Consider the following 15,872-nt stretch of genomic DNA (forward strand, 5'->3'; position numbering starts at 1 on the left):
TCTGGAAAATATCAGCTGTTCCAAAACAGAGAGGAACCCAGCACGCTGTTTGGAACAGGATGCAATCGCCAACATTATCTCCATCTGGAACAACAGAGGAAATGCTGATAGCCAGAGTGGCATCACTGAAAATAGATTTTGGCCAGCACACAGGGATTAAGAGCCTTACATTTCAAAAGGTGCACCGGGACCTTTAATAACCATAAATAGTCTGGACATTGTGCCTCACTGGAAACATGGCAGCACTTGCAGTGCGGTGTTTCCTCATACCACGCTGACACATTGCTTCATTGCTGGATCATCTGCAGCTTTCAACAGGACCGACGTGACTTCCGAGTAAAACGGAGAGCAACAGCAGAGTCCTGACCCCACTGAAGGCAAAATCACAACAGTACTTGGAACCAGCGGAACAAGGATTTCTCTCCCTGGAAATAGCCTGTGAGATTTGGCAGCAACATTTCCCATCAGATAGCAAGTGTGAGATCTTTGATAACTTATGTAACTGCCGTCCTTAAATAAAATGTATATCTAGTTCATCATCTTTTCCCTGATTTAATTAGAATCTTGCTTAGTTTTTCAGGTTGGCGAAGTCTTATCTTGCAATATGCTGCAGATGCCACTGCCTGGAGATTAACGTTTGCTTTTTAATTAAAGTTTTTACTCAGGAAGTTTGTGGTACCCCCACACCAGCATTTAAGACCAAGGAAATAAATGTGTATTATTCTTTCTATTAGCAGCCACAGCATAATATGAAACAACCACGTTCAACATACCACCAAAAATTACTGCATGGTTTTCATTTATGTGTCAGATTTTTTGAGCTTGCTTTTAATGAGCATCCATCAGAACTTTGCATTTTCCAAGATAACAACTCTATATTTTTTTAGGTTTAGACTGTTGAGTAGTCAGCATGGGCTTCTGAACTGGTTCCCAACCAACATTAGAAAGCAGCATTCAGCTGAGCACTAGCACACTAAGCAGCTGGTTGCCTCCCCAGCACGGCTTCTGCAGGCGGTGCAGGGATGCGAAAGAAGCAGCCGCAACTCAAGAAAGTGGCGAAAAGAGACCTGAAATTGGGAGGGTGAGCAGGGCCACGGGAACAGCCGCACTGTGGAAAGGGTCCAGCAAAGGAAAGTGCTGCATGAGGCTGGGACAAAGATGCAGAAGAAGTCACAGCAGCACTGGGGAGGCAAGGACACCTGAGGCAGAGGTCTCGGGGAGCGCGGGAGGGGACATAGAGAGGTAGCAGCCATAGTATAATCTCCTGAAAGATTAGGAACCCTTGTCTGCTGTAAAGAATGATCTCCAGTCCTAATTTAGTAACAGGAGGGAGAGTTACTGCTAGGAGTAGTGGTGACCTCGACCCCCAGACAAGGACCAGCCCCGGCACAGAACAAACATAAAATGAAAAGATAGTCTCCGCCTAAAGAGTTTCCAGATTTTGTGTAGGGCAAGGAACAATGCAGGGATGCAGAGGGGAGTGCACAGCAGTAGACAGGCAACAGCAGAACAAGGAGCAGACTGCTCAGTCCAGCTTTGCAAAAGCCTGCGGGCTTCTCTGCAGCTCAGCTAATTCACTTATACCTTATTTCACTTTAGCACAGTGTGGTCTCAATATAGATTGTTATCTCAGGAAAGTTCTAGTTTACAGTTTTTAAAAAAATTACTTCAGATTAAGAAGACGCTCCAAAGTTGAAGTAGAACAAAGTTGGCCTATACTGCAGCCCTTGCTTTCTTTAAGGGCCCTTAACCTTAAAAGGAAATGCAAAGAACTTTCAAGAACTCTCCATAGATGCAAAGACAAGAGAAAGAAGGGAGACAAATTCCTCTGCTAACTAACAGCTTCTTGGTAAAGCTATCTGGGGAGAGCCGTGTTTAGCATCGAATGGAGGGAGCATTATTTAGACCAGTTCCACTGACCTGAGCCTTGAGAGGGAACAAAACACGGAGACACTGTTGTATATCATTGCCTTCAGCAGAAGCTGAACATGAAGCGCATCTGCGGTGGCTGTGACACAGAGAAGCAGGACAGGCGGGAGCAGGGCCTCATCACATCTATCTGCAGGGCTGGTGGTGAGGGCAGATTTCAAAGCTGGGCCTCAGGGCGGACACGCGAGTCCCACACAAGGAGCCTCAGGGCAATGCTCCAGTGCCTGGGGAATGTCCCCATCCAGAGAAGGGAGACTCCGGGAATAAACTCGGAGGCCTAGGTATCCTCTTTAGAGGCTGAATATGAGTTTGTATCCGAGGCAACTGATTGGCGTGCAACGTGCAAACTGCATAAACTATCCAACCCAGGAGAAACGCTAGACGTTTGCTAAAAAGGCATAACTGCTTCCTTCTGCTGGCTCCTAGGTTTTGCACGGATCTGAGTTTCTGATTTAAACATAATAGAAATTGTTACCAGATGTGCACGTCAGGGCCCTGAATGCACTGACAAGCCTTAATTACCATGACCAGCCCCTCTGGCCCACCCCCCCACTTCTGCCCTGGGCACGGGGGCTCATGTAAGCTCAGCCCTGGGCCCTCGGTCCTTGCCCAGTGCTGCTGCAGCTGTGCTGGGCCTCAGATCCAGCTGTGCTGTGCCTGGCCATGGACCCTGTTGAAGTGGGCAGTGACCCAGGGACTGAATTTCCAACTCACCTTGGACTTGTCTCGTCCTCATGAACTTGCCCAGCGCTCTGAGCTCTCGGCTGCTGCCCCCAGCCAGCCCTGCCTGGGGGCTGTGGGATGGACCCCACCCTGCCGGCCATACCTTTGGCTCCTGTCCCTCCCCACTCCCTGACGGCAAAGAGGAAATTCTCTGAATTCCCCTCCTAAACTCAGCTAGATGCTACTAATTTATATCGAACCTACAAGCTGTCAGTACGGCAGTGCAGCAGATGTTTCAGACTGGATATGAAAAAGAGGAATGAGCCCAAACTAAAATTAAATATCCAACTATAAAAGAAAATTGAGTATTAATAAAATCTAGTCCTTGAAACTTCTGCAAGTATCTCCATTGTATTTTCATGTGTCTTTACAATAGGCAATCCATGGTAGCACTGATTCATACATCCCCACTTGTAGGATTACTTGACATCTAAAAAGCATCTGAGTTGGAGTTTAGACAGCCCGATGATTATGATGACTCTGATAGCTTAGCATTTGGCTACTCCATTTTCTGACTTTCAAGCAGTTCCACAGAAGTACGCTTTAAGTGTCTGAATATTCCTCCCACATTTTTTTTTTTCTCCATTTGTATAGTACCTACGTCTGAGAAAGAGCATAACCTGTGCACCAGATGTGCTATGTTAAAACTTCTGCCTGCCCTTCAGCCACAGCATGTGTGCCTCACGAGGTCTAACCCACCGCCACCCCAAATGAGGAACATATGGAGCACCATGAATGGCAGAAACAAGACTTCGCTTTGAACTACATTCCTCCTATCAAAGGGCCCTCTGTCTTGCCCTCTTTTCTCCCCTCCTCTGGGTAGTCATGAGGAAAGAACTGAACACTTGGAAAAGCCTCCTGGGGACAAATTCATTTCTAGTATAACTCTGCAGAAGTTAATGGTGTTGCACCATGGATTAAAATGGCACCATAATATTAAAAAAAACAGAGACAGCATACTGCTCTGTAATTACTGTCTAAGAGAGCAAAAATAATAAAAATGATTCATTCTTATAGACCCCAAAGGGCACAGCTGGCTTAGTCAGTTTAAAAGGTGAAAATAAAAGAAGGCAGCTAGAATGTAGTGATTTTTGATTTGTATATATGTATATAGGTATGTATAAATGACAGTCAGATAACACCGCCTCAGAATTAATTTTAAGAATAATACACTAGAAATATAATTTGATATGACTGTGAGTTTTAAAAGACTGATAACAGAAACAGCTCTTAGGAAAACTAAAGGCCTTCCTTCATACTGGCATAAATTAGGAATAAATTCCTTCTACCCAAGTGTTACCCTGTTGTAAGCTTAATGCAAAGGAATTGGGCCCCATAGCACCAAATGGTTATTCTGTAACAAAATCAAGCACCAGGAACTGCATTTTCCCCTTCTTAAAAAAGGACAATGTTATTTTTTTAGGCAGTTAACATTTAAAGGTCATTGTTACGGGAAGGAAACATTTCTTGTATTAAGTTTAGTGAAGTTGGTAGAAATGGCGCAGTCTGTTCCTTTATGGACTTCGCTTTACAACACCATATGGAGGCATGTGAAAGACACTCTGAAGCTCGGTGATATTGTACAACACCACAGCAAAGGCAAGGCAGAGATCTGACAGAATAACTGCTCGGGCTTCAGAGGCATTTGTCAGTAACAGCTGTTATAATCTCCGTCTTTCTTGTTATTTAAATGGGATTCATCTAGGCAATAATGCTTTCCAGCCAAAGGAATAACACCCCGTGATGAGAACTGATCTTTCGAGCACAGGAGGTCCTAGAAAAAGAGCACAACTCAGATATTTCTGCAGATTGGCTAAAGACTATTTCTGCTGACCTATCTCTCATTGCAACAAATGGCCTAGCGAACACTTTGGGGTCACTGGTTACCCAGATGTCCCCTGGTGGTCCCACAGCCCCTTGTGCCCACAGAACCAGAGCTTCCCTTCAGTCTGCAATCAGTAACAGGGCTGCGCACTCGCCCTTTGTACCCGCCGTCAGCCAGAACACAAAATCTTGCTCTAACAGTGCCAGACATCACCATTTCCTAGAATAAATTATCTGGGGAAATCGGGTTTCATTGTACAAACAACCCAGGCTCTTGGCTACACTGTAACTGAGACACTGAAAAAAGGACGGGTGGGGGGGCGGGTAGAAGAAAATTGGCTGTCAGGAAATCGCTGAGCAGATTCAGTAAGCTAAGGAAAAAAATCAGAGCTTTGAAGATAAATAATTTTTCACTAAAATATTATCTGATATGTTATTTGGTTATTAAAAAAACCGAGCAGGATCCATAACAATTGATGAAGGTTTCTCTGCTTATTTGTTTATAGATGAGTATTCCCTGGATCGGACAGGCCCCAATTACAAGGGATGTTAGTTCCTTAGTTGATTTCTCAAGGTAGATATTAACATTGAAGTAAAAGGATTCCTTCTGTTTAAAGGTATAGAAATGCACAAAAAACGTAGTTCTCCTTTTCTCCTGCTACCGAGACACATGCTGGCTTTTCATTAAAAATGCCACAGCTGTCAACCCCTACTGAGATAAAGCAAAGAATCTAGTCATAACAAAATGGAAAACTGCAAAATACATAAGATTTTAAACAAATAAAACTTGAATAATGTTTTTCTTTTGCTTCTTGGTACAGGCTGGTTATTCTGTACAGCAGACTTACTTCTTTTCCCAAGAAGTATCCATAATCACAAGGGCTAGAAATATGTTTTCAAATGAAAGCTGAATATAATGACAGCATGAGTCCAGAAGCTGGGGATTTGTGTAAACATCAAATACAAAGTTTTGTGACAGAATAGTAAGAGTTACCAAGACCAAATAATTACAAGAAGAACTGTCATTTTCCATTTTTTTCAAGCCAAAGAAGACTTTGCTAGTTTTAGTTTATGTGCCTTTGTTCAGTCAGGAATATCCATCCTACAAAAGCTCCATTAATTCCCGATACACTAAAAGGAACAACTCTTAGTTTAAAATTTAGAAGATAAGACTTCATCTAACAGTACGTTATTTAACATAATGAAATCCACAGGGAAAAAAAAAAAGGCAAATCCTTTGAGCCTTTATCACACTACAGTAGACTTCAGAGATGCTGATTACAAGATTGTGTTTGTACAAAAACAACACACTAATTACCCGGAGAGCCTTGAGGTGAGCAGGAAGATTGCAAGAGTGGATTATCAAATCCTCAGTCTTAACAACACTTGGAGCTGGACCTTTTAAGTATTTGGGCACCTACTATGTAGGCAAGTGCTTCGGGAGGCATTTAGTGGGTGTTGAAAGTCCTACTTGGTGACAATATTCATTTTTGAGTGTGTTTATTCCTTCAAAAATCACCTGTCACTTTGATTTTTTTACATGCAGTTTGAACTTCAGTATAACATCTATGAGATGTTTTAGGAAATTACCACCAGGATCATGACCTCCTTCTTGATGTTATAACACAGCAGGCACAAAAACATGTCATGAAAAAAGATCCAAAGCACAAACATATATAAATATATATGAGATATATATAATTATGTGCCACTCTGATTTAGCCATTGCCTGCAAGTGTTTTTCTGTGCAGGATATGCTGATAAGAGCATCTTAGCAAAACTGTAATTTGTGAAGTACACTGCTCACAGCATTGACAAGGGGCCCCCGCCTTCAACAGAACTTATATATATGGTTAGATTACATACAGGCTTAAATGTATGGATGACTTGAGCCTATAATTAAAAGTTTAATATTAAATTAAGTTTTGTCTTTTAATGAAAAATGTCACCCATGCAACAGTAGACTAGAACCTCAAAATAAAAAAAAAAAAGAAGGAAGAAGTATCTCCTTTTTATTAAGGATCATCCCATGAATTTTATGCACAAAAACCTGTGTAGACACACCTGAAACTGCACTATCCAGCAGTCAAAATTAAGCATGTCTGGGGAAGAAATAAAATCCTACTTACTTCTGCCCATTTTAAAAGGGCAGGGATTATATGGGGAAAACTTAAGCTAAAATATATTATTTTTCAGCCTCTATGACAATTCATTTGGCTTAGAACTAGCTATGCAGGCTAAGATATTTGCATTGGGGTGTTTGGATTGAGGTCGTTTCTATTCTGCAAGTGACAATACGCTCCTGCTATAGGTCACACAGGAGAGCAGACTGTAATTATTTCTGTTTATATCAAACAAGGGCTGGTCTAATGTTTTCGGAGAACTGAATGCTGCTATCGCTGTTGCTGGGGTATTTTGTTTCAATGACATTCTCGATTATCAGTCTCTATGCTTTGCCAGTGCCTGTGAACGACAGAGTCTCCAGTAAAGCTTATAAAAAAATATTGTTTCCTGAAAGGGTACTACAAAAAATCCATTTCTTGCACACAGCACGAGAAACCATTTAAAAATCATTGGCTGAGCAGTTGTGGAAAATAGTCAGAAACGCAGAGACGTCAGCGTTGTGGAAAGAAGGCAAATAGGGGAACAGGGACACCAACACCACCTCATTTAGAGCAGAGAGGCAACACCACATCCCCGCACCATAAATCCTTTGGGCAGCGAGCCGTTAATAACCGCTGTGGCACTTCAGAGGCTGGTGCCACCGGCCAGCACAGCAGGGCAGGTGCAGCTGCCACCCCCAGGTATTTACAGGCACCAAACCTCCTTCGGGAGAAGTTTGGACGTTGACATGGAACTTCACGCGTGTTAAGGGCGACGGGACCAACCCCCATCTACAGCACCAGGTGGGAGCACAAACACGTTGCCGAAACAGGTGCCATCCAGGATTATTTTGGTTCACGCAGAATTATTTAGCTGCCAAAAAGGCTTCGTGTCATCTCACTTTCCTCACACAGAACTCGACGCATCTCTGAGCTTTTGTAGGCCTGACACACCGCGCCACAACCAGGGCTGCCGCTGCACACGCTGCGTTTGTTTCACCCTTGTCAGTTGCGCCTTCCCGTTAAAATCCAAATATTTCAGGCACCGCCTCCTTAAAACCCGCGCAGGAGGCAAGGAAAGCGCCTCACAGTCTCAGCACTATTTATGTCAATGGGCTTTGCATCAAATCCTAATTTGGGGGAACCAATTCTCCCCCCGCGGCCGCCATTGCCCCCGGGGCCCGGCGGAAGTGGCGGGGCGCGGCCCGGAAGAGGCGGGGCTTTCTGCGGCGGCGCGGCGGCGGCCGGCGGACGCGGTGAGGGGCGGCGATGGTGGCGGAGGGGCCTGCGAGGGAGGGGGGAGCGGGAAGCCGAGAGCCGCTGCTTCCCTCAGCGGGCTGCGAGCGGGGCCCCAGCCGCTGTGAGGAGACGGAGCCCCGGCCGCCGTTGAGGTGTTTGGCGTTGGGCGGAGGAAGGCGACGGGTCTGTGTGACCAGCTCCCGCAGGATGAGCGCTGATGCTAAATTACTAATCGCGAGGAGAGCAGCTCCTCTGCTCTCCGGAGGAGGCTGCGGGTCCCCAGGGCAGCGGTACCTCCCGGCCCCACTGAGGGAGCCCCTGAGGAGCCAAGTCCCTTGGAGACAGCTCAGTAAAAACTAACGAGGTTAGCTCCTTGCAAGAACCAAGGATGAGGTCACTGGACATCCTGCAGAAATAACTCCTATACCTCCTTCAGAAAGGTTTACGCCGTGTCATTAGGTGGAAGGCTGCCGATGTGCCACCAGGCGCTGAACTCTGAAGGTGACAAAAAGGGAGTTCAGCCTACAGAAAGAGTAACGTGCTGCATTCCCCATGAACATCCCACTGACCCTCGTCTCAGGCTGCTCGTTGGTACAGTGGGGAGAAGAGCTGGGCTTGGTTATTGAGGGTATATATTTTAGCTGCCAGGGTTCGGAAGAAACCCATCTCCTTCCTTTCCTCCAGTTTACAAGGTGAATATTGGTCCTGCCTGCAAATCTTCAGGAGACAGCAGACAAGCTTAATCTGGAAGACTAGAGGCAAAGACCCTTAAAGCACCTTAAGTACCCAGAGCTTGTTAAAACATTAGGCATAGAGCCCTTCTCAGCACCTGCTATTAGGGCCAGACTTTTACTGATGGACAGTACTAGATAGCACCAATGTTTGAAGGGCAAATGCATATATAGCCAGGTAAACAAGGAAACTAAGACCTTAAACACAAATTCCATCAGAGAGGCACGTTATGAGGTAATTTAACAATCCTCTTAGGTACTGTCCTTTCCCTGAATCAAGTTATTAACACATAAATTATTGTGAATCTGATTATTTTGCTTTGCTGGCTATATGTGTCTGTAGGTTTTGCATGATATTATACCTTAGCAAACTTTTCAAGCTAGTGGTAGTAACGTTTTTCCTGTTAAAAATGGATTGGGAGTGCATCCTGAAGAAATATTTTTTTCTGTTACTAACTCTCAGAATGTCCCATATCTTTCTACCATAGCTCATCTAATCTAGGTCTATGAAAATAAATTCAAAACTGCTGCTATGTAATGGCTGACTGTATTAGGTATTAACTTCAGTTGAATTTCTTCTGTGTGGATGGAGACCCTTGAAACCACTCCCAGTGTTTAGACAGATTGGTGTCTGCATGTCCAGTATAGATGTCCAAAGACTGCCCATGGAACTGGAATTGCTTTCCATAAGAGAGAAGCTATTCAGGAGAGATATTTACAACATTAGATCATCAAGACTTAAGAGTCAGTCATCTATGCTGTCTGCCCAAAACTTAATTGCTGTGTTAATCTGAGTGTAACTTTTCATTGTCCTTCATTTGCCCTAAGTGGATTTTGGTAGCTATTACTGTAAGAGTCTTCATACATTGCTAAAGCCACTTTTATTGTGTTCATGTTTCAAGTTTTCAGAATGACTTCCTTGGCTGACATGCCCCTGAATTATGAAAAGATGTTTGCTCATCGATTCACATCAGATGATGAAGAATACCAAGAATATCTGAAACGCCCTGCAGATCCCCCTCCTATAGTTGAAGAATGGAGAAACAGATCTGGTGGCAACCAGAGAAACAGAGATCGGTACTGATTTTTTTTCTTTAATCTTGGCAGTTTCACAGATACATAGTTAAATGATCGCTTATTTCAGAAGAAAGATAGGAATTTGTTCTGTTAATAGAAGTATCTTCTTGTTACTTCTTAGGTAACTATGCTTAAGAGAAATAGTCATTTCTGAAAATAAATGAGGTTTTACATTTTGTCTGAATTGATAGTCAAAGTTTTTGCATTGTGTATAAAAGTATTAAGTGATCTGCTTTCTAGTAAGGAATGAGCTGGAACCACTGAGCCCACTGCCCTGGGCTTTGCTATTGCTCAGCCAGGAACATTTTTCATGCATTGTGAATCTCTGACATTTCTTTTGATCGCAGGTTTCAAGATGGTAGATATTTCAGAGGAGACAGATACAACTGGCAAGGTGACTATAGATCTAATCAGAGGCCAGAAAGAAGTTGGGGCAATAACTACCAGCAGCACAGGCAAGGACAGTCATACTCCTCCCACTATGGACAATATGGCTACAACTCGTACAACCCAGGGCCTCGTTACCATCCCTACTGATGACACTTGTAGTTTGAAAGTCCAGTAATGCTGTGTAACGTATTCAGTTAGACTTCCATTTTCTCCTTTTTTCACAGTTTTATAGATAACTGAAGAGTCAGTATTACAGTCTGTTGCTGATTATCTGTAGTTGTGAATTGAAAAAGATAATACCTTTTATGAATAAAAGTGTATTATACAGTTTGTTTAGAGTCTGTAGATCTTAGATTAAATTTCTATCTCATATTCTTTTGTCTGAATACATACATACACTTTTCTTCCATCACTGATAGTTCTCTGTTACATTTTAGAAAGCACAACAGGTTGCGGGAGAAATAGGTGTGGTTTGTGTACAGCCTGTAGCAGTGGCACATTTCCTTAAGATAGTTTTTTTTGAAAGTGACATACTCTGTCTTTCTCTGCAGTGAATTTCTTAGTTTAGCTTTTGATAGTGAGAAAAAGCTCACTTTGGTTTGAATTTCAGATGCCTTAAAACTGAGAAGAGAGATGCTGTTACAAAAATATTTTATGGGCTCAGCCTAGTGTCTGTTGACTCAATGGCTTCAATTTACTTGCAGTATTCCTCTCAAAACACAGTCTAAAAGTTGGAATAAAAATTAAGTAGTGTATCTTCTTATCATAGTAGTTCAGTAACATACAAGTTTTACCTGAGAAGTGATATCAGACTTAGATTAATTTGTAGCAACTCAAATTTGGTGTATGCATAACAAATTTTGGAATTCCCATTTCAGTAAAGCTGTAAAATGTTGATGATAATTGTAATTAGTTTGTATTAAATATTTTGTGCATGTTCTAGAAGAAAGGAACCCTAATCATTACTGTTCTGTACTTTTTTGCATGAGAAAATAGCACAAGCAGTGCAGAGTGTTGCTCAGTTCTTAGAATTTAAGTTCTGTGTTTTAAGTATTCACCCAATAAAAGTATAGTTCACAGGTAAGGATGTTTCTGAATATTTCGGAAACCTACTTTTGAAACATTCAGAACTGCAACACTGTCATCTAGGCTGACAGCTGCACCAGAAGCAGGACCAACAGATTAAGTGTTAATACTGGACAGCTGTTGGCTTAAGTGAGAAGAATGGCCTGCTCATCTACAATCAGGAGGATGAGACACTTTGTGATTAATTAGAAGTCTGGAGTGTTAATCCATTATGTTACATTCTACTATAATAGGGACAAAGTTCTCTGTTTCACCATTTACGTGATAAGCTGATTTGTACGAGGAGAGCAGTGCATTTCTTTGTACTTGACATTTTCTTCAGCTGTTGTACAGAAACACAGTGCCATCCATGCTGACTGCTGTAAGAGTCATGATGTTATGTGATAAGGAGTGCAAATTAGTGCATCTTGATTTAAAAAACAATAAATATAGAAGGCAACAGCAGAGTCTTCCACCTCGTGAGATGATTTTTAAGAGCTGAAGAGTATGTTTACTGTTGATGTTGGAAACACACACTGTATGTAGCTTTTACATAGTCTGTGATACAAAAGCCATGATACAAAAGTCTCCACCTACCTGCTAAATGTTTCTTTTTTCTACTTTTCCTATAATACTGCTAACTCTGATACACTTTTTAAACAACCTATTTCCTGAAGTATTTGCCTTGAATTCAGTTGTTTAACCTTAGAAATCTTTTAGCGAGATACTTCTTTGCTTTAAGGAGCTCTACCGGATGAAATGCAGTAGAACCCTTCTGGAGCCTCATTGCTATGGTGGAGCTGTTACACTGGGGAATACAGGATCATACAAAGTTGGATATTAGGAAACATTTCTTCACAGAAAGGGCTGTAAAGCCCTGGAAGAGGCTGCCCAGGGAAGTGGTAGAGTCACCATCCCTGGAGGGGTTTAAAAGGCGTACAGATGAGGCTCTTAGGGACACGGTTTAGTGCTAGAGTTAGGTTATGGTTGGACTTTACCTTAATGGTCTCTTGCAACCAAAATGATTCCATGATTCTACCCTCCCTGTGCACTATGGAGAGCCTGCAAGTTGGCGCAGTAGAATTCCCTTTCAATGCAGAATCACATGCAAACTGCCAGATACCCCTGACTCCCATCTCCAAGGAGCCAGCACATCTCTGCAAACCCCCCACACTGCCAGCGCTGCCACAGAAGTCAGACTGTGCCAGGATATTCTTCCTCACCATCTGGAGCCGCATCTCAGGCCGAGATAAAACCTGGCAAAAGGAAAGGATCCTGCCTCATCTGTTGCCTTTCCTCAAGCCCAATAACTATTTTATTTTTAGTGTCTCAGCTAGTGAATGAAGAATCCACACTGCTGTGACGAAGCTGTAGAAGCAGATAGATTAGGATGGTCTATGTGGAAGTTGCAGTCACACATTTCATGATTTCAGCTCTCTTATTCAGAGTTTCTCGACTGAGACCAGGAGAGACAAAGGCCAGTGCAGCTTCCCCGTTTCTGTCTTTATGTTCTTGACTCCATCTGCACCACCACTACAGCTCCCAATTCAACTTTAAGGACCTGTATAGTTTACAAAACTTTTCCTTGGAACAATTATGTCAAGAATCTTTTTTTTGAGGGGGATGGGGCGGGAATAAGTTTCTAAATAAATGCATGCCTTGCACTGGACAGAAAGGTTAACATAATTCAGTATATATCACCTCTAGCAGTCTCCCCTTAGATGAATTAGTATTTATGATAAAGTCCAGCTGATTGTTTCTGTCAAGCTAAATAAAACCAGTAAGTATTGCCTGCAATTATGGTTTGTGCATTACAGCGTACTACCGATGACAAAACTGAAGCTGGTTAACTTTAACATTTGCAACTTCAAATACTACAGAAATTGTTTGCTTTAACAATGCTGGAGATTGCAGGGTAAACATTAAAATTCAGTGTCTGGAATCTGACTTCAAGAGATCTCTTCCATCTGACATTTGCTCAGACATCATTATTATCATGAATAAAGCAAAAGAAAGATAAATGTTATGTATTAAAAAACGACTGCTACATTACCAAGAGTTTGGATGCCCCAGAAGCTCTGAATACAGCTCTTGCAGCAGTTCTAAATCCATTCCTGAACACAGAGAACATTTTTGTATGGACTGTTAATTGATACTGAAGAATTATCATGCTAAATTACAGGTGCTGTAGCAAACAATTGAGAAAACTCTGCAGCTTTTATACAATTTCTTAACTAGTGTTTTAAAAAAATGCTAAGCCACTAGATACTGGAAGGCAAAAGAAAGCTCATAGTAAAAAAGAAAATCTTAGTGTGATTTGTGAGATGCAATTTTACAAGTGTTCACTGCTATTCAACCTCTATTGTATCCTGCTCTGCAGCTGGGAATAGAAATGCGCAGACGTGCTTTGAAAGGTTAGTTAGAAGCTGAGCTACTTTCAAGAGGCTCTTTAGTAGAGATTTCAGACAGGAGAGACAAGTGTCATTTCTGATACACATATAATCAACATTCAACTTCTAGAACAAAAACCATATTTAATCTCCTACTGTTTAAATAACCTGGCTATATTGCAGCAGTTATATATCTGAATATGTTTAAACTCTTAATTTGCTCAAAAGCATTCTGCTTAACCATGAAACATGTTCACATTTGCTTCTTATACTTCTTACACTGAGATGTTGTAAGGAAAATTCTTTTTTTAATCAGATTTAGGCTAAGGTTTTGTCTGCCACCACCTTTTCCTTTGAGGAAAAAAAATATAAATCTCTGAATTACACAACTCTGGGTAAATTTTGTTGGCTGGTCCAACTCATGTAGTCACACCTTCTCTGACAAACAAGAGAGGAAGGCACATGAAGCAAGAAGGGAGAACAGGACTGCTCCTTCCAGCAGCAACCGACTGGCCCAGGAGCTCTTTAACCAAACGGCACCTCTCTTGCCTTTCAGTTGCCAGTCAGGAAAAATTACTGCAATATATCCCCTTGTCCCTGAATGTTAGAAGAGAGCTATATAACCCTGCTTAAATTATGCACAGCACTGATATTTTGATGACCAGAAGCAAGATTATGGGGCAGATCAGGTTTCCTTGAAAGTACCTCGGAAATAGCAGCCTGAATCCAGAGACACGGATGTAAATCCTGGAGATGGAAACAGGGTCCAGTGGCTCCAGCACTGCCAAGAGAGGAGATGGCAACCGCACCATGGTGCTGCCTATCAGGAGGGTTATTTTTTCATTAGGCCCCACAGGCTGGAATTTATTTTTGTGTTTACCATGGCCTGTATTTTTCTTCAGTAAAGCACGGACTGTTCTTAGTGGTTGTCACTCCTCATTTCCTTGTGCGAAACAGTGATGCCAAAGTGTTATTTCTATACAGCTCACCCCCTGACTTCCTAAGTGCTCTCTCCTATTAAAATGCAAATTTATTATAAGAGATGGTAAAAGCTGGTAATAATGACATTTTCCTGTAAGTCAAATAAACATACAACAAGATAAATCATCCCCAATGGTTACCTTTTTTGTTACTTGTAACAAACAGGAATACAAATTAATGTTGGATTTTTCCTAAAAAACAGATGTGTCTTTTTCAAGTAATACTTCAGCAGCTGGATGACTTTTTTTCCCCACAAATATGGGTTGGCTTATTTTTTCACATATTATGTAATTAAAACCTTGCTTCAATAATAAAAGATGAATCAATATCAAGTATCAAAGCTGCTCTTGCTCATTGTTTGAAGAAAAAACCCCTCATCTATTCAAAAGATGACTTAAAGTTAAGAAAACAACTGTTACTTGTTACAGAACTACAAAAATAACCAAGGCCCAACCTCATTCATGAAAAACAAATTATTCAAACTGAATCATTAAGACACTAAACCTCTTCAAAGCTCTTTTCAGTGTGAGGACAGACAATTTGTTTTTTATATACCCACATAAATTAAATAACTTATGATTATAATTAGTACTATTAAGATAAAGGTTAAAAAACCAATCATACTATAAGAAGTTTCACATAGCTTTTAGCCACCATGTTTCAAGTTCAGGATGATCAGAAATCAGATGTTCTTTGTCTAAAGTTATGTCTGAAGTTTCTTGCTGAAGAAATGCTTGAAATGATACATTTTTCTATCGAAAATGTGCTCAATAAAATAACTAATAGTAATAATTGCTAAGTACAGACAGCCCCAAACTATTATGTATTCTTTTTACAAAATAAAAAGAATATAAAATTTTCCATGGCAAAGGCCTGCTTTTTAAGTTTTACCCTTCTGCAGTCATCAGGTCATCTCGATTTATGAATGCCACTGAGACCTGAAACTAAAGTACACTCCAGAACACTGCTTCAGTGGTTTTGAAGGTGTGAGCATCTACGTACAGCAAACGAAACCTCTGGGGGTTTAGATCAGTTCAGTGCGAGCGCTCTGTGCGGACACACGTTCTCCTCTGATCAAGCCCACGTTACTCATTTATAAGCCACGCGCTTGAAACGTCTGCTCTGAAGTGATGGAGCATCAAGCTTGGGGTACACACACCCTCTTCTGAACCCCAGCTGCTGCTACACTGCTGGAAGAATATAAAGGAGCTTAACGTTCGATTGCCAGGGGGCAAACCCTATTTCCCACACCCTGCAGCTCAGAGGATACTTCCATCAGCAGAATGACATTTTTTTCTGTTCTAAGATAAGATGGGAGTGGGAACATTGTACAGCCCAAGGAACAATTGTTTCATGGCCATTTCTTCGTGTATCCGGAATCCTGCAGTGGAAAATAAGTTTTGAGATTTGATTATTGGTTA

General features: G+C 41.8%; 1 protein-coding gene across 3 annotated transcripts; it reads left to right on the forward strand.

Moving 5' to 3' along the window:
- The first annotated feature begins 7,764 nt into the window (after positions 1-7,764).
- Positions 7,765-15,222, forward strand: RAMAC (RNA guanine-7 methyltransferase activating subunit). 3 transcript variants are annotated; one of them, XM_065641673.1, is made up of 3 exons: positions 7,765-7,834; positions 9,451-9,625; positions 9,973-15,222. In XM_065641673.1, the coding sequence occupies exons 2-3, from the start codon at positions 9,459-9,461 to the stop codon at positions 10,160-10,162; spliced, it is 357 nt and encodes a 118-aa protein (XP_065497745.1). In that variant the 5' UTR covers positions 7,765-7,834; positions 9,451-9,458; the 3' UTR covers positions 10,163-15,222. The 3 variants fall into 3 exon arrangements, with proteins under 3 accessions (XP_065497745.1, XP_065497746.1, XP_065497744.1); XM_065641674.1 differs by lacking the exon at positions 7,765-7,834 and adding an exon at positions 8,548-8,783; XM_065641672.1 differs by lacking the exon at positions 7,765-7,834 and having other exon boundaries at positions 9,441-9,625.
- Positions 15,223-15,872: the final 650 nt, after the last annotated feature.

The sequence above is a fragment of the Caloenas nicobarica genome, chromosome 10 (assembly GCF_036013445.1).
Source record: "Caloenas nicobarica isolate bCalNic1 chromosome 10, bCalNic1.hap1, whole genome shotgun sequence".
Lineage (NCBI taxonomy): Eukaryota > Metazoa > Chordata > Aves > Columbiformes > Columbidae > Caloenas > Caloenas nicobarica.

What these genes read in the sequence shown, in the direction of transcription:
- RAMAC (XM_065641672.1), top strand. Translation starts at nt 9,441, where the DNA reads ATGTTTCAAGTTTTCAGAATGACTTCCTTGGCTGACATGCCCCTGAAT. An exon ending in AACCAGAGAAACAGAGATCG is followed by an intron (nt 9,626 to 9,972) that starts GTACTGATTTTT and finishes TTTTGATCGCAG; the next exon opens with GTTTCAAGATGGTAGATATT.